Below are 23,917 nucleotides of genomic sequence, written 5' to 3'. Positions count from 1 at the left end.
TGGAGGAGTGGGGTGGGCAAGGGAGAAGGGGAGGGTTTTCTGCATAGTCAGAATAATACAAAAGCACAAAGATATAAACTGTAGCATTCAGCCTGACCAGGTGGTGGCGCAATGGATAGGGCATTGGACAGGGAGGAGGAGGACCCAGGTTCAAAACCCCGAGGTCGCTGGCTTAAGCGCAGGCTCATCTGGCTTGAGCAAGGGGTCACTTGCTCTGCTGTAGCCCCGGTCAAGGCACATATGAGAAAGCAATCAATGAACAACAAAGGTGCCACCACGAAGAATTGATGCTTCTCATCTCTCTCCCTTCCTGCCTGTCTGTCCCTCTCTCTGTCCTTCTCTGTCTCTCTCTCTATCTTTTTTTTTCTCTCTCTCTCACACACACACACACATGTAGCATTGACAACAGGGCAGAGATTTGAGATGAGCTGGTGCTCAGGGTGTAAGGTGAGGGACAAACAGAGGAGCAGAGAAGTGAGCCAAGCCCGATCATACAGGATCATACAGGGTCGTGCGGGCTTTGCGATAGAGATCGGAGCTCATTGGGAAAACAATGGGGAGGCCCTGAAAGGTTTATACCAAGGAAGAGACCTAATCAGACTTGTATTTTGAAAAGATCACTGTGGCTACAGGATAGGGAATGGGTTAGAAAAAGAATAGACTTAGAAAGATTAGTTTGAGGGTCTTAGAACAATTTAGGTGCCAGGTGGTGGTGGCTTGGACAAGATGCTGGGGACATGAAGGTGAACATATTTGAATTTTAGGAGAGCGACTGGGCAGGGCATGCGGGCTGGATGTGGGAGTCAAGCCCTGGTTGCGGGCTTGGACGGTGATGAGGTTCCCTGAAATACAGAGAACGCTGGAGAAGAATTAGTCTAGGGAGGCAGGAGAGACTAGGATGCTTTGGGCTGGAAGCACCTGAGAGACATCCAAGGAGAGATGGTCTGGGAGTAGCTGGGTTCCAAGCTCAGAACAGAGGTCCCCCTGGCTAGTGATTTCCTGTGGGCGTGTCCCGGTCCTGAGAGAGAAGGGACGCGCCTCACCAGGCCCCTCCCTTTTGATAGGAAAGCCCCTCAGAGCCAAGCCTGCGAGTGCAGAGTTGTGTTTTTCTCAAGGAGTTACACCCATGGAGGTCCCGCGGAAGCAGTAAGAGGAGCCTCTGGGTTCCACTTCTCTCTCCATCCGCCAGCTATTTCCATTGTTTTGATGCTGTTCTCCCAAAGGCTCATCCCTTATTATCCCCAAAGGGCAGCCAGCCTTGCCCCAGACTATACCAGTAATAGATCTGAGCCGGCAAAAAGAGCGACAGACTTCCTCCCAGTCTCGGGGAACATGATGATTGAACCAGTTAAAGTCACACGGAACCAGGAGATAGGATGGGGTGTATGTACCCTTGGGACCTGGGTGGAAGTGATTCTGGAGCCCCACACCAACCACGTGACATGAATTGAGAATGAGTGGGGTGGCTGCTGTGAGACCCGGCTCCCCCAGCCCGCGATCCCGTCCTCCCGCTGTTACATAGCTGAGGCCGCTGTTTTTTGGAGTTAGCAGGAAATTCCTGCATCTGAAGATGCACGATGTCCTCTGGTGCCTGTCAGATCCAGGCTGGATCTTGGCTACTCTGGGGTGCCTGTTTGAGCCTTGGACAGCAGGGTGCACGGTCTTCATCCATCATCTGCTCCAGTTCGACCCTAGGATCATTGTACAGGTAAGAAGATGAACCTCTCAGTATCAGAAGTGACTCAGGTTTCAAGCAGAAAAGCTGGACCCTTCTGAGAAATAGTTTAGACAACAAAGAAGCCCATTCGGGTAACGGAACCCGGGTTCTGGGTTCCTCAGCGCTCCATCAGTCATTGTATCAGAATCGCCCGGAATACATATTTTGAAAAATTAAAGCAACCAGAACAAGCTCAGGTCTCCTGGCTCCTCCAGGGCCAGTTAGCTGGGGAAGGGGGTGTGTGTGTGAATTTAATGAAGTTTTTAAAAATCAGAGCCCGTGGAATATGATGTTTCTAGTTTCTTTTCACACATTTACCATTTATTGGTGGTCTCCTTACCTCTGAGCCTCAGTCTCCTCATCTGTAAGGTGGGAGTTTTAATAGTTGCTAACTCATAAAATTGTCGGGAACATTGAGGTGATCCAGGTCAAGTGTTTAAAGCGTGGCCTGAGGGCTGCACCTAGCCACTCTCAGTAACCGGTAGAGCTTGCTGCTATTGCTGTGCGTCCCTCATGGTGACCACACCGCCAAAGTGGCCTGCAGACCCCCCCCCCCCCCGCAAATTGCTTTCCTACACTTGGAAACGCGGTTTGTTTCTCCACTCACCCTTGCTTTCCTTCAGCAGACCTGTCTCTCCACCTCTCAGAGTCCAAGCCTCTCCCCACCCCGTCAGGGCCTTTGACGGCCATAGGTGAATCCATGCATCCCCAAAAGTTAAAAACGACCATAGGCAACACAGCACAGTTATGTGTCGGCATGGGCTGATTAGTCATGAATCCATTGCCATGTCTTTTTTTTTTTTTGTATTTTTCTGAAGCTGGAAACGGGGAAAGACAGTCAGACAGACTCCCACATGCGCCCGACCGGGATCCACCCGGCACGCCCACCAGGGGCGACGCTCTGCCCACCAGGGGGCGATGCTCTGCCCACCAGGGGGCAATGCTCTGCCCCTCCGGGGCGTCGCTCTGCCGAGACCAGAGCCACTCTAGCGCCTGGGGCAGAGGCCAAGGAGCTATTCCCAGCGCCCGGGCCATCTTTGCTCCAATGGAGCCTTGGCTGCGGGAGGGGAAGAGAGAGACAGAGAGGAAGGAGGGGGGGGTGGAGAAGCAAATGGGCGCCTCTCCTATGTGCCCTGGCCGGGAATCGAACCCGAGTCCCCCGCACGCCAGGCCGACGCTCTACCGCTGAGCCAACCGGCCAGGGAGCCATGTCTTATATAAGAGGCTGCTGTGGGCGATCTTAGGCGCATGGCCCTGAGGTAAGAACCAGGTGCCCTTTATGACCCAGTTTAGAAACCCCCACTGTGGATGGACCCCGGGTGGGCGAGAAGAGGGGTACTGTTTGGCGGGCTGCTGGTTGCATGGAGGTGGGTAGACAAAGAGATTACCATTGGACAGGATTAGTCCTGTTGACTAGGACTTACTGGACTTAATGGTGTATCTACCATCAATAATCTTACGTCCTATGCCGTATTAGTAATAATAATGCATACTTGCTTATTATTCACGGGGAATATAACTTAATGCACGATATACATACTTCTAATTGATCATTGTTCATGCTAGGGAAGCACTTTAGGGGGTTTTGAGTCCTTGTATCGAGCACAAGGAGTAGTTTGATTAGGATTTCAGCTTTGGGTGTTGACGGTGAGGCTTGCGCCTTCTCCTTGAGTCTTTGAGGGAGGTCATTCCCCTTTACTGGTTTATAAGACCGAGGTCATGGATATACTACGGAGACCCCTGTTCTGCCCCAGGCCCTCCCAGTGGAGCCCCTCTCTACTCATCTTTCATTTTCTTCTGTATTATGAGCCTCTCATGTTTCACAGCCTCCACTCCTTCAGGCCATTTATATTCAATATATGTATACTGGAAAAATTAATGAATGAATAAGTGGGCTCTCCTAGAGGGGGGAGCAGAAATAAATGCTTATTAGTGGTCAATAGGCCCTGGCCGGTTGGCTCAGCGGTAGAGTGTCGGCCTAGCGTGCGGAGGACCAGGGTTCGATTCCCGGCCAGGGCACACAGGAGAGGCGCTCATTTGCTTCTCCACCCCTCCGCCGCGCTTTCCTCTCTGTCTCTCCCTTCCCCTCCTGCAGCCAGGGCTCCATTGGAGCAAAGATGGCCCGGGCGCTGGGGATGGCTCTGTGGCCTCTACCTCAGGCGCTAGAGTGGCTCTGGTCGCAACATGGCGACGCCCAGGATGGGCAGAGCATCGCCCCCTGGTGGGCAGAGCATCGCCCCCTGGTGGGCGTGCCAGGTGGATCCCGGTCGGGCGCATGCGGGATTCTGTCTGACTGTCTCTCCCTGTTTCCAGCTTCAGAAAAATGAAAAAAAAAAAAAAAAGTGGTCAATATTTTTAACCTTCGTGTGATAACAATAAACTTTTTTCTTTCCGCACTTTGTAGACACTCTTCAAATACCCCATCACCTATTGCTTCTCTGCGCCCTTGGTGTTTCGGATGATTCTGCAGCAGACCTCCACCGGGTAGGGGAGAAGAGCCCGTGGTACTAGCAATCCTTGGCTAGGACTTGAAGCAGTCTGATGCGCTGCGGTCTGACTGCTTCAAGTCTGGTTCTCCGGGGGTTGTGTGGGTGTGTGTGTGCGTGTGTGAGTGTGTGAACTGTCGGTAGTGATAATGATCAGCCAGTGTAATCAGTTTAGTAAGTAGGACTTCGAGACCCAAATGACACATTCAGTGAGCCTTGCAGCATTGTAGGTTTTTGTCCTTTTTAAAACATTTTTATTGTGAAACAACAAACATACAGAAAATACATAAGACATAAACTTGCAGATTAAGGGATTGTTGAGACTGAAACACCTATGTAAACACTCATTCAAGTTACAGAAAGAGAACATTGCCAGCCCCCCCCCCCCCGTGACCTAGTCATCCCTCTCTGTCTCCCCTAAAGCAGTGGTCCCCAACCTTTTTTGGGCCACGGACCGGTTTGATGTCAGAAAATATTTTCACAGACTGGCCTTTAGGGTGGGATGGATAAATATATCACGTGACCGAGACCAGCGTCAAGAGTGAGTCTTAGACGGATGTAACAGAGGGAATCTGGTCATTTTTTAAAAATAAAACATCGTTCAGACTTAAATATAAATAAAACGGAAATAATATAAGTTATTTATTCTTTCTCTGTGGACCGGTACCAAATGGCCCACGGACCAGCACCGGTCCATGGCCCAGGGGTTGGGGACCACTGTCCTAAAGGGACCCACACTATCTTGACTTTTATGGTGTTCGTTTCTGGTTTTGTATTACTTTATCTTCCCTTCTTGTTTACCTCCTAAGGAAATATCCTGAAAGAAATCACTCTATTTTACTTGCTTTTGAGCTAGGTAATCACACATTATTCTGTAATAACTGCCTTCTTTTTTCAGCATTATATTTCTAAGGTGTGTCCCTAGAGAGGAGGGCAGAGAGGAGGGGGGTAAAGAGGGTCCACTATATGGTGACAGAAAATGATTTGACTTTGGGTGATGGGTGTACAACATAATCAACAGTTCAAACGCTACAGAAACGTTTGCCTGAAACCAATGGGCTCTGTTGATCAATGTCACCTCGTTAAATTTAATTTTATAAATAAAAATAAAAGACATAAGTGAGGTTCAAAAAGGCTGAGACAGAGTCTTAAAAAATATAAATAAATAAATAAAGCCAAAAGTGATAATGAAGTTAATATTAGATTCTTTAAAAAAAAATGTATCCACATTGCTGCAACTAAATTTCCTTGCTATACGATATCCCAGTTTATGAAAAGTCCACACTTTTTTTTTTATTAGTTCTACCATTAATGAACATTTGGACAGTTTTCATTTGAAGGCTGATGATACTGCACTGAATTCTTGCACTTTTACCCTGATGCATATAACCACACATTTACAGTGTTTTCCTACGAGGGAATAGTTAGGTCACCCTGACACTGCACCTTACCTCCCTATTTTCCAACACATCAGATCAATTTTGGCTCCCACTAGTGAGGCAAAGAAGAATATGCACTGTTCTGCATCTTTGGCAATACTCGTTCTTGTCAAAGCTTTTATTTTTTTGCTAATCTGATGGCTGCATAGTGTTATTTTACTGGTTTTGTTTTCGCATTTCCCCATGTTTGTAGATTAATTTTTAAGTCAAGCTGCAATCTTCTTGTTGAACCTAATGAGCATTTATGCATATTTTAAAGACTCTGAAATGGAAATGGCTGCTTCAAATCTCAGAAGTAACCATGTTTAGACACAGAGTTAAAATGTAAAGGAGTTCAACAACTACCCTTATGAAGCTAACTTCGAAATACAACTTGATTTTGCTCATGACGCCTCCATCTGGCTGGATTCTGCTTCTATCTGCATTTCAAAGCTCATATTTCAGCTATTTTGCAACATTCCTCAGATGATAGACTTTGTCCAAACCCAGTGAAAATCCAACCAGAGCACAACTAATGACTCCACTGGTCACTCTGCTCCTTTAATCTAAATACTTTGGAGGAAGTTCCAGATGAGTGAGGAAGACACCTTGAGTGAAACCCACCCCCACTTCGGTCCATCACTCCTGACTCTGGGTGTACCAGGTGGGAAGGTCAGCCAGATGTCTGCCTCCTCCCTCATCCCCAGGACCTGGCCCGGCTCAGACCTATGCCCACTGGTACTCGGGCCTCAGTCACTCCCCATTTTCTTCAGGAATCCCCTCATGATCCTGTGATTGTTTTGTATTATTTACAGGAATTTTCATGGGGAAAATGGAGGAGAGGATCTACAGCACACGATGTTCCTAGCATACACTATACCTACTACACGCTCACAGCAGCCTTTCTGTTCTCTCCCAACTTCCTGGTCTCAGGGCCGTTAGCCCCACCCCTGCCCTCCTTTCCAGTGCTCAGCCCCATCCTCCTTGATGTCCTGCGCAACTCATTCCCAACCCCTAACTTGCGGTCAGTTCACATAACGCCACTCTCCACAGTGGAAGGGGGGAAGTGCAGTCTGATTGCCATCCGTCCCTCCCAGGGTGTCCTTGGACTCCTATCCTTCACCCCTTTGCGGTTTAGAAAGATGCCTCTTCCCTCCTACGAGGTCGGATAAACACGTTTTTTCTCTTTTGTTACTTCAACGTCCAAGTTTAGTTTGACCCCTAACTTAACCCATTAGCCCAGGGGTCGGGAACCTATGGCTCACGAGCCAGATGTGGCTCTTTTGATGGCTGCATCTGGCTCGCAGACAAACCTTTAATTAAAAAAAATACTAACGTTAAAAATATAAAACATTCTCATGTATTACAATCCATTCATTTCCTACCGCTCATGATCATGGTTGCGGGTGGCTGGAGCCAATCACAGCTGTCCTCCGGGACAACACCAAATTTTTATTGGATAATGCATAACGTACACAGGTTGTTGTATGGTTCTCACGGAATTACATTTTAAAATATATGGCATTCATGGCTCTCTCAGCCAAAAAGGTTCCCGACCCCTGCATTAGCCCCATCAGCAGCACCACCCCCTGCCTGAAGAAGAATGGATAGGGACTGACAGGAAGTGAATGACTTTCACCTGGAGAGCCAAAGTGAGGAAGCAGGAGGAGGAATGATCTAAATGACAATGCTGTGAGCTCTTAACTCCTGGGCTGGGTTGGGCGGAGCACCGGGCCTGTTCTGAAGGTCTGATGACACCTTGTCTCCCCCTCAGTGTCAGGTTCCCCACCCTGGAGCACTGCTGTGCTGGAGGGGAGTTCCTGTTGCCCCATGAAGTAGAGAAGTGGAAAGAGCACACGGGCCTTCAGCTCTTTCAGGGCTACGGACAGTCAGAAACGGTGAGTGCACGGTCCCCTCTGGGCCCGTCAGGGGGTGTCCAGCCACTGAGCCCGGCAGACCTACCAACCGAATCACGCCATGAGCGTGTGCAAAGGCCCTACTATGCACATAGCAGGCAGATGGGAGGCTCCAAAGTTCTAGGCTAACTTGCCCCAAATCGGTGTGCAGAAAGACAGTTCACACACAGCTCACCAACATGTCAAGACTCCAGTGTGCTGAAAACTATTGGACAAAAACTTATAAAGGGGTCTAAGGACATGGTGCTGTGTCCCTGTGATCAGGGGAGCCCCCAGGGGCAATGGAAATGGAGGCACACCCCTGCAACATGGAGGCCCCACCTGCAAGTCCTCCTGCCCAGGTCACCACCCTCCTGAGAGTGGAAACCACAGGGCCAGGCAGGAGCGGGCCCCAGAAGTTCATTTCTGGGTGTTTATGAGGGAAGCACACAGGTTAGACTGTGGAGCACCTGCAGGAGTGGAGGAGGGGCAGAGGCATCACACACACACACACACACACACACGCACGCAGTGTGATCCCACAGGGCGTCACTGAATAGGCGGGTGAGCAGGGCACTCAGAGAACTGTGTCTGTCTGGAACCTCGTGCACTTCCTCAGTGACAGTGTGAGGAGCTACCTCTCTCCCAACACATCCTCAGCCCATTCTGACGCTGGATGGAGCCACTGTCCCTGGCCGCCCATTGTCCCTGTAGCTGACAGACTCGACTGCCAGCTCAGGACCCAGAGCAAAATGGCTGTTTTAGTCCTAATTCACCTATTTGTTTGACTTTTTTTCTTTTTTTTTTTTTGCAAAATACAATTTATTTTAATCATTTACTTATTCTGCTTCCTGGCCTGAGGAATGTCCTTGCATGGCTCGCAGTTTATTTTTGGACAAGGAGAGCCACGCTGTACACCCGTAACCCCAGTTCCTTTGCATCAGCTATTTGAAACAACAGAACGCTCCCTTATCCTGCATGGTGCTTACCTCTCAAAGCGCTTTCAACCCTACTCACTCATCTGCGAGCATCTTCCATGTGCCGGAAGTGTGAGCAGCAACGTGGCAGAGGGGGAGGCCTTCCTCTCCCAGGAGCTTGGGCCTCAGTTCCAGCCTCAGCATTGCCAATGACAGGCTTCAAGACCATAGGCAGACCAGAGAACCTTCCAGAAGCTCAACTTCCTTATCTCCCAAATGGGAAGTAGAAGGCCGATCTTGCGGGTTGTGACAAGGGGAGTGTTAGGAAGTGTGTAAAGCTCCAGCCACAGGGCCCAGCCCTGCGCGTGTCCACACTGCAGGTGCCGTTGTCCTCCCTGGGGCGGGAGGCGGTGTACCACGTGAGTAGTACAGAGACGAACGGGGCCATCGCTATTCCCAAGGGTGCTTGTTATCTGCTGAGAGAAACAGACCTGCAGAAACCGGTGTGATGCCCTGTTGTCAACTGAAGAAATGTGGGGAACACACTACAGAAGGAGAACCCCCCAGCCAACTTCTCGTGGGGCCTGGGTAACAGCCGGTTGACCAAAGTATTATAGCTAGTTGAACTCACTAGGTGGGTGCAGGCGTTGTGCAGTTCCCACACTCGCCAGCTCTCGGAGAGGGGGCGCTAGAATCATCCCCCTGTGACAAGGAGATCTAGGGACATGAACTGGTCGAGATTCAAACCCTGGTCTGTCTGACTGTAAAGCATTTAACTTTAGAAAGAACAGTATTTCAGAGAACCATGAAGGAAGCATCAGCTCAGCAGGAGAACACGGGGGGTGGGGGAAGGGCAGTCGTAGCAGAAAGAACAGTCGGAGTAATGGCAACACAGCCCTGAGAAGCTTTACAGCAGGATTCCTGTCACTGTTTAACAGTCCTGAGTAAATGTTTGTCAAATAAACTCATGCCTAGCATGCAGTGAGCACTCCACCTCCACCAGCACATGCCCACAGTCCCCAGCTCAGCCATTTGCTTCTTTCTGGGCCTTCCCTACTGGACCCTGCAGCCCCGGCAGCCAGCACTGGCTCAGCACGTGCCAGGCACAGTGAATGTCTGCTGAAGAGCTGAGTCAAAGCCTTGAGCCTACAATCCACACTTTCTGGCTTCCCCACAGGGCTCCATGGGCAGCATCAAATAACATCTGTGGGCCCTGGCCAGTTGGCTCAGTGGTAGAGCATTGACTCGGCATGTGGATGTCCCAGGTTCAATTCCCGGTCAGGACACACAGGAGAAGCGCCCATCTGCTTCTCCACCCTTCCCCCTCTCCTCTCTGTCTCTCTCTTCCTCTCCTGCAGCCAGGGCACGGTTGTAGCAAGTTGGCCCAGGCGCTGAGGATGGCTCCATGACCTTGCCTCAGGCACTAAAATAGTTCGGATGCCGAGCAATGGAGCAATGGGCAGAACATCAGCCCCAGACAAGGATTGCCGGGTGAATCCCCCTCAGAGCGCATGCAGGAGTCTGTCTCTTTGCCTTCCTGCCTCGCACTTAATATTTATAAGAAGAAGAAAAAAGACATCTGTGAGTAGGGATGCCGTGTATGATTCTTGCTGCTTTGTGACTAGGACCTTTTGATGACTGGAATTCTCTTTCTTTTGTGCACAGGGAATAACTTGTGCCGTTATGAAGGAAATGGAGGTGAAGTCCGGTTCCATGGGGAAAGCCATCCCACCCTTCGACGTCCAGGTTTGGTCCCAAAGGCATTGTCAGGCAGCACGGAGGGCTCAGCTAAGACGGGACGCCCGTGTGACACCAGGTGGCCGAAGCAGCCACGCCCCTGCCCCAGCTGTCCTTCCTCCTCCCCTCCTACGTGTCCTCTGGTTTCCTGGGGAGATGTCAGTATCGTGGTGGGCATAGCTGCAGCTCACCGTGGCAGCCGGGGCCTCACACACGGCGGCTGGCAGACAGCACCTGGAGTAGCCCTGGCGGCTCTGTCCACCAGCTGGTGCTTTTAGCTTTTCCTGAGCCATGTCTTCTAGCTTAAAGACACATCTGCGATGTCCCAATGTCATGACAAACAGACCTAAGACTTGCTGATTTCAAAGAATTGACAGTTTTATTCTGTGTTCTGACAACGGTCTTCCCCAGTGATCTCTGCTGGTGTCACACTGAATAAGCCAGGCAGTGGGCGGGTGGAGCAGGAGTGCTGGGGAGCCTAGAGGGTGGGACTCACAGACCTCTTGCTGCAGATTATTGACAGCAAGGGCAACATCCTGCCGCCCAACACTGAAGGCAACATTGGCGTCAGGATCAAGCCCACCAAGCCCATCGGCCTGTTCATGTGCTATGAGGTAAGGGTCCCCTATCACCCCTCTCTGGCCTGAGAATCTCTATAATAATAAGGGGGGTACACTCCACTCCACATCCTGAGACTTCACATCTCCCTTTATTTGCTCTATTTCAATGAAGCCTGTTCTAGTTCATTGCAAAGTTCAGAGTGTGTTCCCGTATCCTTTCCTGTCCCACCCATCTGACACTGGGAGGGTGGGAAGAAGCCTGGCTTTAGAATCTTCAGTCTTGGGGGCCTTTGACTGCCTGTGGTTAAGAATGCAGGCTTTAGCCTGACTGGCCGATGGCGCAGTGGATAGAGCGTCGGACTACGATGCCAAGGACCCAGGTTCGAGACCCCAAGGTCCCTGGCTTGAGCGCAGGCTCATCTGGTTTAAGCAAAAATCTCGCCAGCTTGGACCTAAGGTTGCTGGCTCGAGCAAGGGGTTACTCGGTCTGCTGAAGGCCCGCAATCAAGGCACATACGAGAAAGCAATCAATGAACAACTAAGGTGTCGCAATGAGCAATGAAAAACTAATGATTGATGCTTCTCATCTCTCTGTTCCTGTCTGTCTGTCCCTGTTTATCCCTTTCTCTGACTCTCTCTCTCTGTCTTCTGTAAAAAAAAAAAAAAAATTAAAAAAAAAAAGAAAGAATGCAGGCTTTAGCCGACCTGTGGTGGCGCAGTGGATCAAGCATCGACCTGGAATGCTGAGGTCACCGGTTCAAAACCCTGGGCTTGCCTGGTCAAGGCATGTGTGGGAGTTGATGCTTCCTGCTTCTCGCCCCTCTTCTCTCTCTCTCTCTCTCTCTCTCTCTCTCTCTGTCTCTCTTCTCTAAACTGAATAAAGAAATAAATAAATTAAAAAAAAAAAAAAAAAAGAATGCAGGCTTTGCCTGACCAGGCAGTGGCGCAGTGGCTAGAGCGTCGGACTGGGATGTAGAGGACCCAGGTTCGAGACCCCGAGGTTGCCAGCTTGAGTGCGGGCTCATCTGATTTGAGCAAGGCTCATCAGCTTGGACCCAAAGTCACTGGCTCGAGCAAGGTGTTACTCGGTCTGCTGAAGGCCCGCGGTCAAGGCACATATGAGAAAGCAATCAATGAACAACTAAGGTCTCTCAACAAAAAACTGATGATTGATGCTTCTCATCTCTCTCTGTTCCTGTCTATCTGTCCCTGTCTATCCCTCTCTCTGACTCTCTCTGTCCCTGTAAAAAAAAAAAAAAAAAAAAGAGAAAAGAAAAGAAAAGAAAAAAGAATGCAGGCTTTGGCTGGGTTCAAATTCTACCAGGGTGTGAACAAATGTGTTCACTGTGCTGAGCCTCTGGGGTCCACCACTATCCTCACTTTACAGAAAACAAACTACAGACTAGAAGAGTTATATGTCTTCCCATGTCAAATAAATAACAGGTCTAAGATTCAAACCCGTCTTTTTGAGCCCCAAAGCCTAAATAAATGAGAAATCCAGGAATTACGGAAAACTATGATAGGCTTTGAGGAAACCTGCTGAAACTCTTGACCTTTGAGGATAGTAGACGCCACTCAGAGGAAATTCTCAGCTTCTAAGATTGGCCATGGAAGGGCGTTTAAATTAATCTCAGACGCCCCTCCTTTCTCCAAGGGGCAGCCTCTTTCTTACAAAAGGAGCAATGGGGACCCTGTTGTCATCACTCTGGCCTCCAGAGGGCGCTGCTATACTATCGCCCAAAAGCAAACACGCAGGAGCACAATTTTAAGCTCGGATGAAAGAGAAAATAAACCCAGACCTACGTGTATATAGACCAGTGGTTCTCAACCCTGCCTTGACGTTAGAGTCGTTTGGGGAGCTTTTTCTAAAAAATATTACTGATTGGATTCAACCACAAAGATTTTGGTTCAATTGAACTGGGGTGGTCCAGCGCAATGACATGTACTTTTACCGATGTGACATTTATTTCACAAAGATGTCCTCACATATGCCCACACGTGCTCTCCCGTTTCACATGCTCTTGTGACAATACGTTGCCTCTCCTCCGCTGAGGTTTGCTTGCTTCCCGTCCACCCTTTCTTTTCTTTTTATTGAGGTAAAACATATACAACATAATAAAATTTACCCTGTTCACCATTTTGTGGCATACAATACAGTTCTGTGCATTGAGTAAATTCACAATATTATGCAACCATCACAAGTATGCATGTGCAGAAAATGTTCACCATCCCAAACAGAAACTGTTCTCACTAAACACTAACTCCCTCTTCCCCATCTCCCAGCTTCTCCTCTCACACACTTCTTGGTTGTAGGAATGTATCTGTTTTCGGTACCTCAGTTGAGTGGAATCCTACAACATCTGCCCTTTGGTGTCTGGCTTATTTCACTTAGCACAATGTTTTAGGGTTCATCCATGCTGTAACACGTAACGAAGTGTCATTCATATTAAGGCTGAATAATATTACGTTGTGTGTATAGACCACACTTTGCTTATCCATTAATCTCTGATGGGCATTTGAATTGTTTTCACCTTTCGGGTATTGTGAATAATGCTGCTGTGGACATTGGTGTGCAAGTATGTGTTCAAGTTTCTGCTTTCACATCTTTGGGGCACATACCTACACATGGAATTGCTGAATCACAAGGTAATTCTATGTTTAAATTTTTGAGGAAGTATCAAACTGTTTTCTTTCCTTCTTTCATGCACCCCGACCAGGATCTGCCCAGCAAGACCCCTATAGGGCAATGTTCTGCCCATCTGGGGCTATTGTTCCATTGCTTGGCAACTGAGCTATTTTAGAGCCTGAGGTGAGGCCATGGAGCCATCTTCAGTGCCTGGGGCCCACCTGCTCCCACCAGAGCCATGGCTGCAGGAGGATAAGAGAAAGACAGAGAGAGAGAAAGGATAGGGGGAGGGGTGAGGAAGCAGATGGGTGCTTCTTCTGTGTTCCCTGACCAGGAATTGAACCCAGGATATCTACATACCAGGCTAAGAGGCCAGGGCCCCAAACTGTTTCCTATGGTGACTGAACCATTTAACATTCCCCCCAATGAGGCACAAGCCTTCCAATTTCCCCACGTCCTTCCCAACACTTGTTATTTTCAGGGGTTTTTGCTTGTTTGTTTTTGATAATAGATCTCCTAATGGGCATGAGATGGTATCTCAGTGTGGTCTTGATTTGCATTTTCCTAATGCCTAGTGATGTTGAGCACTTCTGCATGTTCTTCTTGGCTTTTATATTTTTCAGCAGAATTCTCTGTTCAAATCTCATTTTTCAAAAATACATAGTAGGCATTCTTTAAATTTTGACAGTTTTCTTTCAGTGATTTGAGTTGAATTGGTGAAGTCATTTTCAGTTTTTAAAATTGAAGTGTAATTGGCATATAATATTATATTAGTTTCAGGTGTGCAAAAAATATTTTTGCTTTTCCACATACATTTTTAAATAATTTTTTATTTTTCAATTATGGTAGATGTTCAATGTTATATTAGTTTCAGGTGTATAACCTAGTGATTAGACCCTCAAATAGCTTACAAAGTGATCACCCCAATAAATCTAGTACCCTTCTGACATCAAACAAAGTTAATATATTATTGACTGTATTCCCTATGCTGCACTTTACATCCCCATGACTATTCTGTAACAACCAACTTGTGCTTTTTTTTTTCTTTTTTTTTTACAAGAACAGAGAGAGAGAGTCAGAGAGATGGAAAGATAGATAGGGACAGACAGACAGGAATGGAGAGAGATGAGAAGCATCAATCATCAGTTTTTTGTTGGGAATCCTTAGTTGTTCATTAATTGCTTTCTCATATGTGCCTTGACTGTGGGCCTTCAGCAGACTGAGTAACCCCTTGCTCGAGTCTGCGACCTTGGGTGCAAGCTGGTGAGCTTTGCTCAGCCAGATGAGCCCGCATTCAAGCTGGCAACCTCGGGGTCTCGAACCTGGGTCCTTCTACATCCCAGTTTGACGCTCTATCCACTGCGCCACCACCTGGTTAGGTCAACTTGTCCTTCTTAATGCATTCACCTTTTCCACCCATTTCCCCAACCCTGCTCCCATCTGGCATGGCTGCGATCCCAGCTGGGGTTCCTTCGCTGTGTTATAGTTGTTCAATTTGTTGAAATATATATTAAGGGGAGAGCTCAGGCCCATCTCTCACACTGCCATTATTCTGATGTCACCCAATCTTAATTATTTCAAGCTCTAAGTCTGATTTTTTTTTTTTTTTACAGAGACAGAGAGAGAGTCAGAGAGAGGGATAGATAGGGACAGACAGACAGGAATGAAGAGAGATGACAAGCATCAATCATTAGTTCTTTGTTGCAACACCTTAGTTGTTCATTGTTTGCTTTCTCATATGTGCCTTGACCATGGGCCTTCAGCAGACTGAGTAACCCCTTGCTCAAGCCAGCGACCTTGGGTCCAAGCTCGTGAGCTTTTTTTTTCCCCCCTCAAACCAAATGAGCTCATGCTCAAGCTGGCAACCTCGGGGTCTCGAACTTGGGTCCTCCGCATCCCAGTCTGACACTCTTATCCACTGCGCCACCACCTGGTCAGGCTAAATCTGATTTTTATGTGTTGAAAATACATGCATTATTCCCAACTTATTCCCTCAAAATGGATTCATCTCATGGAGCCAGTGCTGCTTCTTTTTTTTTTTCAGAGACAGAGAGAAAGAGAGAGGGATAGACAGGGACAGACAGACAGAAACAGAGAGAGATGAGAAGCATCAATCATCAGTTTTTCGTAGCGGTTCCTTAGTTGTTCATTGATTGCTTTCTCATATGTGCCTTGACCGTGGGCCTTCAGCAGACCAAGTAACCCCTTGCTCAAGCCAGGGACGTTGGGTCCAAGCTGGTGAGCTTTGCTCAAACCAGATGAGCCCACGCTCAAGCTGGTGACCTTGGGCTCTCGAACCTGGGTCCTCTGCATCCCAGTCCGATGCTCTATCCACTGCACCACCACCTGGTCAGGTGGAGCCACTACTTCTTGTAGCTTCCTCAGCACCCAGAGAGAAGCCTTGAGAATATAGTGTTTAAATTCACGTCCCAAATGTTACTCTCTTTAATGCAAGCTGAGTGTGAATTTATTAGAAACCATTAGTGGGATAAATGTTCTCCTATTATGTAAATCTGAACCTTTAATCTGTAGTGTGGAGCATAAAGTGCTTTCTAGAATATCTGATCTGTGATTCTGTAACTGGACAAGCAGGTGGTTAGTTACAGGTACATTTAGGAACTTGCTCCTCATCACAAGAATACAGATAGCTAACTCTATGTGTCCCAGGCCATTCAGAAGGGCAGCTGTGTTGACAACACAGTTTTTATTTTTATTTTTTTTAATTTTTAATTTTATTTATTTTAGAGAGGAGAGAGAGAGGGAGAGATAGAGACAGAGACAGAGAAAGAGAGGAGAGAGAGACAGGGGGGAGGAGCTGGAAGCATCAGCTCCCATATATGCCTTGACCAGGCAAGCCCAGGGTTTCGAACCGGCGACCTCAGCATTTCCAGGTCGACGCTTTATCCACTGCACCACCACAGGTCAGGCCTGGCAACACAGTTTTTAAATATGCAACTCTGTGAAGTGCCTGAGTCCATAAGTGGCTCAGGCTGTGTGTGTTTTTGTTTTATAAATATTGGAGTTGACCTTTCAAGACTAATAAACATTTAAGGGGAAAAATGTCATGGAGTCTCATTGATATAACCAGAACAACTGGAAGGGAAGCTAAAAAAAGACTATGATTTAATGTTTTTTAAAAATGTTTTTTTTACTGGAGCCTCATAAAATCATTTCATGTTCCACAAGAGGAATGATCTCGTCTTATTGCTCAGTGGTTCAAGTACCAGTCCTGCCGCTGATCAGCTGATGTCTTTGAGCAACTTACTGTGCCTCTCTGAGCATCAGTCTGCTCTTCCATTAAATGGGCTATTAAATTGTCAATCTCACACAAAGACCTGTGTACAGATGTTCACAGCAGCTTTATTCACAATAGCTAAAAACTAGAAAAAATGCCAATGCCCTTCAGTGGGTGAACAAACTGTGGTTCATCCTTAACATGAAATATTGTTCAGCAGTAAGTAGGTTCAACATATTGATGAACACAACAGCCTCGATGGCTTGCTGGAGAATTATAGCGAGTGAAAAAAAGAAAAGCCGGTCACAAAAGGTTACATGCTATATAATTCCACTTAGGTACCATTCTTAAAGTGACAGAATTATAAAACTGGAGAGAAGATAGTTATTTCAAAGAGTTTAGGAATGTGGAAGGACGGAGGGGGAGAAGAGGGAGGTAGGTGTGGACATTAATGAGCAACATGAGTGGTTCTGGTGAAGATGGGACTGATTGTGGTGGTGGGTTTCAAACCTCCACATATGATAAAATTGCCTTGTACTAGATACACACACACACACACACACACTTGTGAATACTAGTGAAAAACTGGGGAGATCTGAGTGAGATTGGTGGCTTGTAGCAATGTCAATACCCTGGTGTGTGTGCTTGGCCTGTGGTAGCACAATGGATAGAGTGTCGCCCTGGAATGCTGAGGTCACCGGTTCTAAGCCCTTGGCTTGCCCCATCAAGACACATATGACAAGCGATCAATGAACAACTGAAATGAAGCGGCTATGAGTTGATACTTCTCTCTCCCCCACCCCTCCCTCTCCTTTCTCTGTAAAATCAATAAATAAAAGCTTTTTAAAAATTTAAATATCCCGGTTGTGATACTGAACCATAATTTGGCAGGATGTGACTATTGAAGGAAACAGGATAAAGGGTACATGGAATCTCTCTGTTATTTTTCATAACTATATACATGCAAATCTACAATTATCTTAAAAGTTCCATTTGAAAAAATTCCAGCCCTATAGACTTTCTTTGAGGATGAGAGGGGCTTGGGGCAGTAAATTTATTCAGCACATGTTTATTGACGCCTCCCGTCTGTTCAACTACTGTGTTTTATTAATATCAGTAGCCAGTGTATTTGTGCACTTAACTGACCACTCGCATGCCTTGAGTGTTTGCATGCAAAGAATACAGACTCAAAGAGATTGCAAAAGTCATGCAGGTACCTGGTAGAATGAGCAGCAGGACTCAAACCCAGATCTGAGACCCCGGTTGCAGCTCAACATCTCTAAACTCAGCGCCGTCAGTAAGAGTGCGGTTCTCTTTGCAGAATGATCCGGAGAGGACAGCTGAAGTGGAGTGTGGGGACTTTTACAACACTGGGGACAAAGCAACTATGGATGAAGAAGGCTACATCTGGTTCCTGGGGAGGGATGATGACATCATCAACGCCTCTGGGTAGGTGTGGCAGACCTGGAACCTGGAGGTATCACCTTATATGCCTGGTGGGATCTAGCCTGTCTTGCCATTCCTCCATGCATTGGTGATGGGACCCTCAGACTATTTCTGAACAGAACCATGTCTACAGGGCCCTGGCCCGGGGTATCTGTGCATCTCCCTCAACATCAAAACAAAGTTCAAGAAGGTTTGGAAGTGCAACCACAATAAGACATCATGCAATTTAAAGGGGGGGGGGAGAGGATCAGAAAGGGATACCTCATTTTGGTCCCTATCGGTCCCCATTTTGGTTGAGGGAAATTATTCTCTGAGCTCCTCTGATGGGGCGCATGTCACTAAAACAACAATAGCAGCTGATTTCTATGGAGTAGTTGCTGTGTGAGAGCACTCTCCTCATTGTGTTTTATAACCCAGTAGATGCCATGGTTATGCCCACTTTATAGACAAGAAAACTTGAGTCGCTGACAGGTGAAGTAAGATGCGGAACGTTTCCGAGATTGTGCAGGGTGGAGCCTAGCTTTGAACCAAGGACGTCTGGCTCCCAATCTGTTGTCCCTAATGCTTATGCGATTTAAGGCGGAAAGTGACACGTGTAACAAAGTTTTCTTGGGTGTATCAGGGAGATTAAATTTGTTCGACTTTTTTTTTTTTTTAGAAATTAGTTTTTTTTTTTATACACTTTATTTTTTATTTTTTTGCAGAGGCAGAGATAGACAGGGACAGACAGACAGGAACAGAGAGAGATGAGAAGCATCAATCATCAGTTTCTCGTTGCGTGTTGCGACTTCTTAGTTGTTCATTGATTGCTTTCTCACATGTGCCTTGACCATGGGCCTTCAGCAGACCGAGTAACCCCCTGCTGGAGCCAGCGACCTTGGGTCCAAGCTGGTGAGCTCTTTGCTCAAGCCAGATGAGCCCACACTCAAGCTGGCGACCTCGGGTTCTCGAACCTGGGTCCTTCCGCATCCCAGTCCGACGCTCTATCCACTGCACCACCACCTGGTCAGGCTTTTTCGACTTTTTAAATTTCTAAATGAAATGCTGATGTAGTGGAACGACGAGGCAGAATTTCCCTAAATGTTTAAGATGAAGTTTGACACTCCCAAGAGTGTAGTAAGAGTCTTGCTAACTGGGGAGCTGCTTGCACCAAGACCCACATCCCCAGGATAGCTGCCCCACACCCTCCTCCCCAGAGGCAGTGGAAGGGGGACCCCGGAGCATCTGAACTGGGATTTCTTACACCTGGAATGTCCAGGTCTTCACATTTTGATCTCACTACACAGCCTTTCACAGTCCCCTGGCTCTTGTGACAGTTGCTCTCTGTGCCAAGAGAAGTTGTGACCCTCCCAAACATGAGATTGGAGGGCCTGGGTCACTCCAGCCCTGGCATCTGAACCATGTGTCCCATAGGTACCGCATTGGGCCAGCAGAGGTGGAGAACGCGCTGGCTGAGCACCCTGCGGTGGCCGAGGTAGCCGTGGTGAGCAGCCCGGACCCGGCTCGAGGGCAGGTGAGGAGGACAGGGAGGTCATCACATATGTGTGCAGGACACTGGAAGGCTGGGGCAGGGGAAACTGCCAAGAGGGCAATTGGGGTGCGTGGCGCACTTACACCACGTGAGCAGCAGGAGGCGCTGTGCCGTCATCGGTGACTTAATATACTCCCAACTGAGAATGTTGACTGGAATGAGAGCTAATATTCCGTGGGCCCTTACAGTGTTATGAGGGTTCAATGACCCGGCACATTTAACCCTCACAACAGCCTAATGAGTTAGACTTTTATTATGCCCTTTTAAGAGATACAGAGACACGCATATGGAAGTTAAATAAACTTTCCCAGATTACACCGTGGTAAACCAGGAGGGAAATCGAAGCACTCCAGTTCCAACACATTGATTTAACAAGTGTTTATTGGTCACCTACTATGTGCAAGGCCATGTACAATTAATGGGGACATAAGTAACAATATAAAAACAATAACTTGCCAATGAGTATTAAATTCCCACAAGGTTCCAGGCAGAGAACTGTCCATATATTAATAGTAAAAATGATGATAATGTGATGGTGGTAATAATAGAGTTAAACTATCTATATGTTATATAGTTATTATCTCTGGGAATCTGTACACAAGGCCACTGATGGATGAGCCTATATGTGAGCATGTCACAGAAAAAGAATGTGAGGTTAAGTAATTTTCCAAGGCAAAGAGTGAAAATTGGAATTATTTGGATTTGAACCCAGTCCTGTCCTTTTGCAAAGGCTCGAGTCTCCCTCCACTTGTTTCTCCATTCATTACATAAACATTTGCTCTGTAAACCGTGCAGCGGGCTGGCACTCACCCTGAGCCTCCGCTCTGGCTCTGCACTGCAGGTGGTGAAGGCGTTTGTTGTCCTGACGCCACAGTTTCTGTCCCATGACCCGGACCAGCTCACCAAGGAGCTGCAGCAGCACGTGAAGTCGGTGACAGCCCCGTACAAGTACCCGAGGAAGGTGAGTGTGGGCAGGTGCTTGGTGCCCTTCCTGTGCTCTGCTGCCCCGCTCTGGTCGGGTGGCTGGGCGACACAACCCACAGTAGTAGAACTAGCATTTTTCTCTGCAGAAGAAGCAGTTCAGCCTAAGGCTGGAGTGCAGCCAACTGAGGGAGATGGAACCTCTATTCTGGGTCAGAAACGCCCAAAGCAATCCATTCCTGTTAACCTGTAGGCAAAAAAAAGGAAAAAAAAACCCAGACAGGTACCCAAAGACATCCTAGATAGTTATTTAAAATCTTTCAAAATTTGAAAACGGCATCCAAATTAACAGCTTCCACAATATTTTTAAAACATGATTCATACTCAGAAATGCATTCAATACTGCAACTCAATACTTAGTTACACACACAACAAACGAATGTTAGCAAAACTATATTTATCCTTACAACAGGCAGCCCATTCCAATTCTTTTTATTCTACCGCATTTGTTTGAAATTTTGTGTGCAAACAACAAAAATGTCCAACAATAAACAAGTTATTAAATTATTTGTGAATTTTAATATTATCCTCTGATTTACAGTGGTGATGTATATATATATATATATATATATATATATATATATATATATTTTTTTTTTTTTTTTTTTTTTTTTTACAGAGACAGAGAGAGAGTCAGAGAGAGGGATAGATAGGGACAGACAGACAGGAACAGAGAGATAAGAAGCATCAATCATCTGTTTTTTGTTGTTAGTTGTTCATTGATTGCTTTCTCATATGTGCCTTGACCGTGGGGCTACAGCAGACCGAGTAACCCCTTGCTTGAGCCAGCGACCTTGGGTCCAAGCTGGTGAGCTTTGCTCAAACCAGATGAGCCCGCGCTCAAGCTGGCGAGCTAGGGGTCTCGAACCAGGGTCCTCCACATCCCAGTCTGATGCTCTATACACTGCTCCACCACCTGGTCAAGCTATTTTTATTTTTAACATAAAACTATCACAATAAACAGTGTGTCCGTAAAGTCATGGTGCACTTTTGACCAGTCACAGGAAACCAACAAAAGACGATGGAGCCTGACCTGTGGTGGCGCAGTGGATAAAGCATCGACCTGGAACACTGAGGTCACCGGTTTGAAACCCTGGGCTTACCTGGTCAAGGCACATATGGGAGTTGATGCTTCCTGCTCCTCCCTCCTTCTCTCTCTCTCTCTCTCTCTCCCTCCTTCCCTTTCTCTCTCTATCCTCTCTGAAAATTGAATAAAATCTTTTTTAAAAAAAAGACGATGGAAATGTGAAATCTGCACCATGACTTTACGGACACATTGTATTATTAAGAGAAAAAAAGCAGGTTAGGAGAGAATATACATAATATTATCCAATTTTTTTTCTTAAGTGAGAAGCAGGTAGGCAGAGATACAGACTCTCACATGCACCCCAACTGGGATTCATCTGGCAAACCCCCTAGGGGGTGATGCTCTGCCCATTTGGGGCCATTGCTCTATTGCTTGGCAACCAAGCTATTTTAGTGCCTGAGGCGAGGCCATGGAGCCATCCTCAGTGCCGGGGCCAACTTGCTCCAACCAAGCCATAGCTGCAGGAGGAAAAGAGAGAGACAAAGAGAGAGAATGGAGAAGGGGAGGGGTGGAGAAGCAGATGGTGGCTTCTCCTGTGTATTCTGACCGGGAATCAAACCTGGGACATCCACACGCCAGGCCAATGCTCTACCACTAAGCCAACTGGCCAGGGCCTATCCAATTTGTTTAAAAAGAAAATTTGAAAGAATATATATGCCAACAAGTTAACTTTTCCTATATGTCTGAATGTTCATAGCCTGTACATACTGTAAAGCTATACAGCTAATGCTTATTGAATATTTACTACAGAGCCAGGCCCTGGAGTCCATGCTGTACATGCATTATTATTTCACTTAATCCTCTCTGCAACCTGAATGGTTTAACCATCTATTTTACAGCGAGGATATTGAGGCTCAGAGACTCAGTGTAAACTGCCTGAGAATAGAGTTAATCAAGGCAAGAGAGGGAACTCAAACCCCCATGTGCATCTGACAACAGAGTTCTTGCTTCTCGTTTTAGGCTCTGTTGCCTCTAGGGGGTAGGATCGAGCATGTGGACCAGCTAAGATGGGCTGGATGCTATTGTGGGTAGCAAACAGCTCCAAAGTCTCCCTAGCTTACACTAAGGAAGGGAGTGCTCGTGCCACATGCCCACCCTTGTTCTCCCGGGACCACCACGTAGGTGCCCACCAGGGGCTGTTGAGTTGGACAGAGAGGGTTGCCAGTCTCAGTGGTTCCAGACTGTTCTGTCAGAAGTGGCATGCCTCACTCCCACCACATTTCATTGGTCAAAGCACGTCACACGGCTGTAGCCAACTTCAGGGGCTCAGGAGGAGAGCCTGACACTGTTGGTGGGCCCTAGTAAAGCCAGCACATGGTGCCGGCCTGTTTGGAGGACTGCGTAGAGGCAAAGAGGAGCAGTGGGGGATTGGCGGGAAATGACAGAGGGTCTAAGTCAGGATGGTCTGCTTTCTCCTCAACCAGGTGGAGTTTGTCCCTGAGCTGCCGAAAACCAACACTGGCAAGATTAAGAGAAATGAACTTCGGAAAAAGGAGTTTGGTCAGATGTAATCTGCAGTAAAGTCAGAACCCGCTTCTGAGTGTGACCTTGGGTAAACCCCTGGCTGCCTTGGCGCCCCCTCTATGGTTGGCTGAGGCTGGGGATGGTGAAAGAGTTGATTGGGAAGGGTACAGGATTGTCAGCATTACTGTTCTTTGAAATTAACATCAGTCAGTGCCCTGGCAGAATAGCTCAGTTGGTTAGAGCGTTGTTCCGATACACCGAGGTTGTGGGTTTGATCCCTGGTCAGGGCACATACAAGAATCAACCAATGAATGCATAAATAAGTGGGGCAACAAATTGATGTTTCTCTCTCCCTTCCTCTCCCATAAATCAATCAATAAATAGAGTTAAAATAAATAAAATAAACATCAGTCATTACCTTACTTCCAGGTCTCTTGTTCCTTTGGATTGCTCAGGTGAGCTCTCGAACTGGGGCTAACAGTAATAAAGTGCTGACATCCATGTCAACAGCAATCCTGTGTTGTGCATTCATTCTGTGCACGCGTCGTGGTGGTTGTTAGTTCTTGGAATTCCAGCTCAGTGTTCCCACAGAGGTTCGGCTGCCAGGCTCCCGCACTCTACGGGAGACCAGCAAGCACGTGTGCAGCTCTCCATGCACCCAGGGGACAAAAAGCCTCTAAAACCAAATGACGGTAAAGCTTAGCCCCCAAACTCTTACTGAGCCTGATTCCAGACTTTCTGATATCTCTCAGGTGGCAGTCTAGCGCGGGTTCTTTGAAGGTGTCGCTCAAAATTTCATTAGCCCCTTCAAATATGT

At 47.3% G+C, this 23,917-nt stretch overlaps 1 protein-coding gene across 3 annotated transcripts in view; it reads left to right on the top strand.

Moving 5' to 3' along the window:
- Positions 1-23,522, top strand: part of ACSM1 (acyl-CoA synthetase medium chain family member 1) — a 52,680-nt gene extending 29,158 nt beyond the window's left edge. For all 3 annotated transcript variants that reach the window (XM_066275567.1, XM_066275565.1, XM_066275566.1), the window contains exons 6-14: positions 1,549-1,708; positions 4,122-4,201; positions 7,396-7,519; positions 10,099-10,179; positions 10,683-10,784; positions 17,913-18,040; positions 19,451-19,550; positions 20,410-20,529; positions 23,061-23,522. In XM_066275567.1, the coding sequence (XP_066131664.1) occupies positions 1,549-1,708; positions 4,122-4,201; positions 7,396-7,519; positions 10,099-10,179; positions 10,683-10,784; positions 17,913-18,040; positions 19,451-19,550; positions 20,410-20,529; positions 23,061-23,147 (982 nt within the window). In that variant the 3' untranslated portion in view covers positions 23,148-23,522. The remainder of the gene's footprint in view (positions 1-1,548; positions 1,709-4,121; positions 4,202-7,395; positions 7,520-10,098; positions 10,180-10,682; positions 10,785-17,912; positions 18,041-19,450; positions 19,551-20,409; positions 20,530-23,060) is intronic.
- Positions 23,523-23,917: the final 395 nt, after the last annotated feature.

The sequence above is a fragment of the Saccopteryx bilineata genome, chromosome 4 (genome assembly GCF_036850765.1).
Source record: "Saccopteryx bilineata isolate mSacBil1 chromosome 4, mSacBil1_pri_phased_curated, whole genome shotgun sequence".
Lineage (NCBI taxonomy): Eukaryota > Metazoa > Chordata > Mammalia > Chiroptera > Emballonuridae > Saccopteryx > Saccopteryx bilineata.
This window is presented reverse-complemented; position numbering and strand designations above follow the sequence as displayed.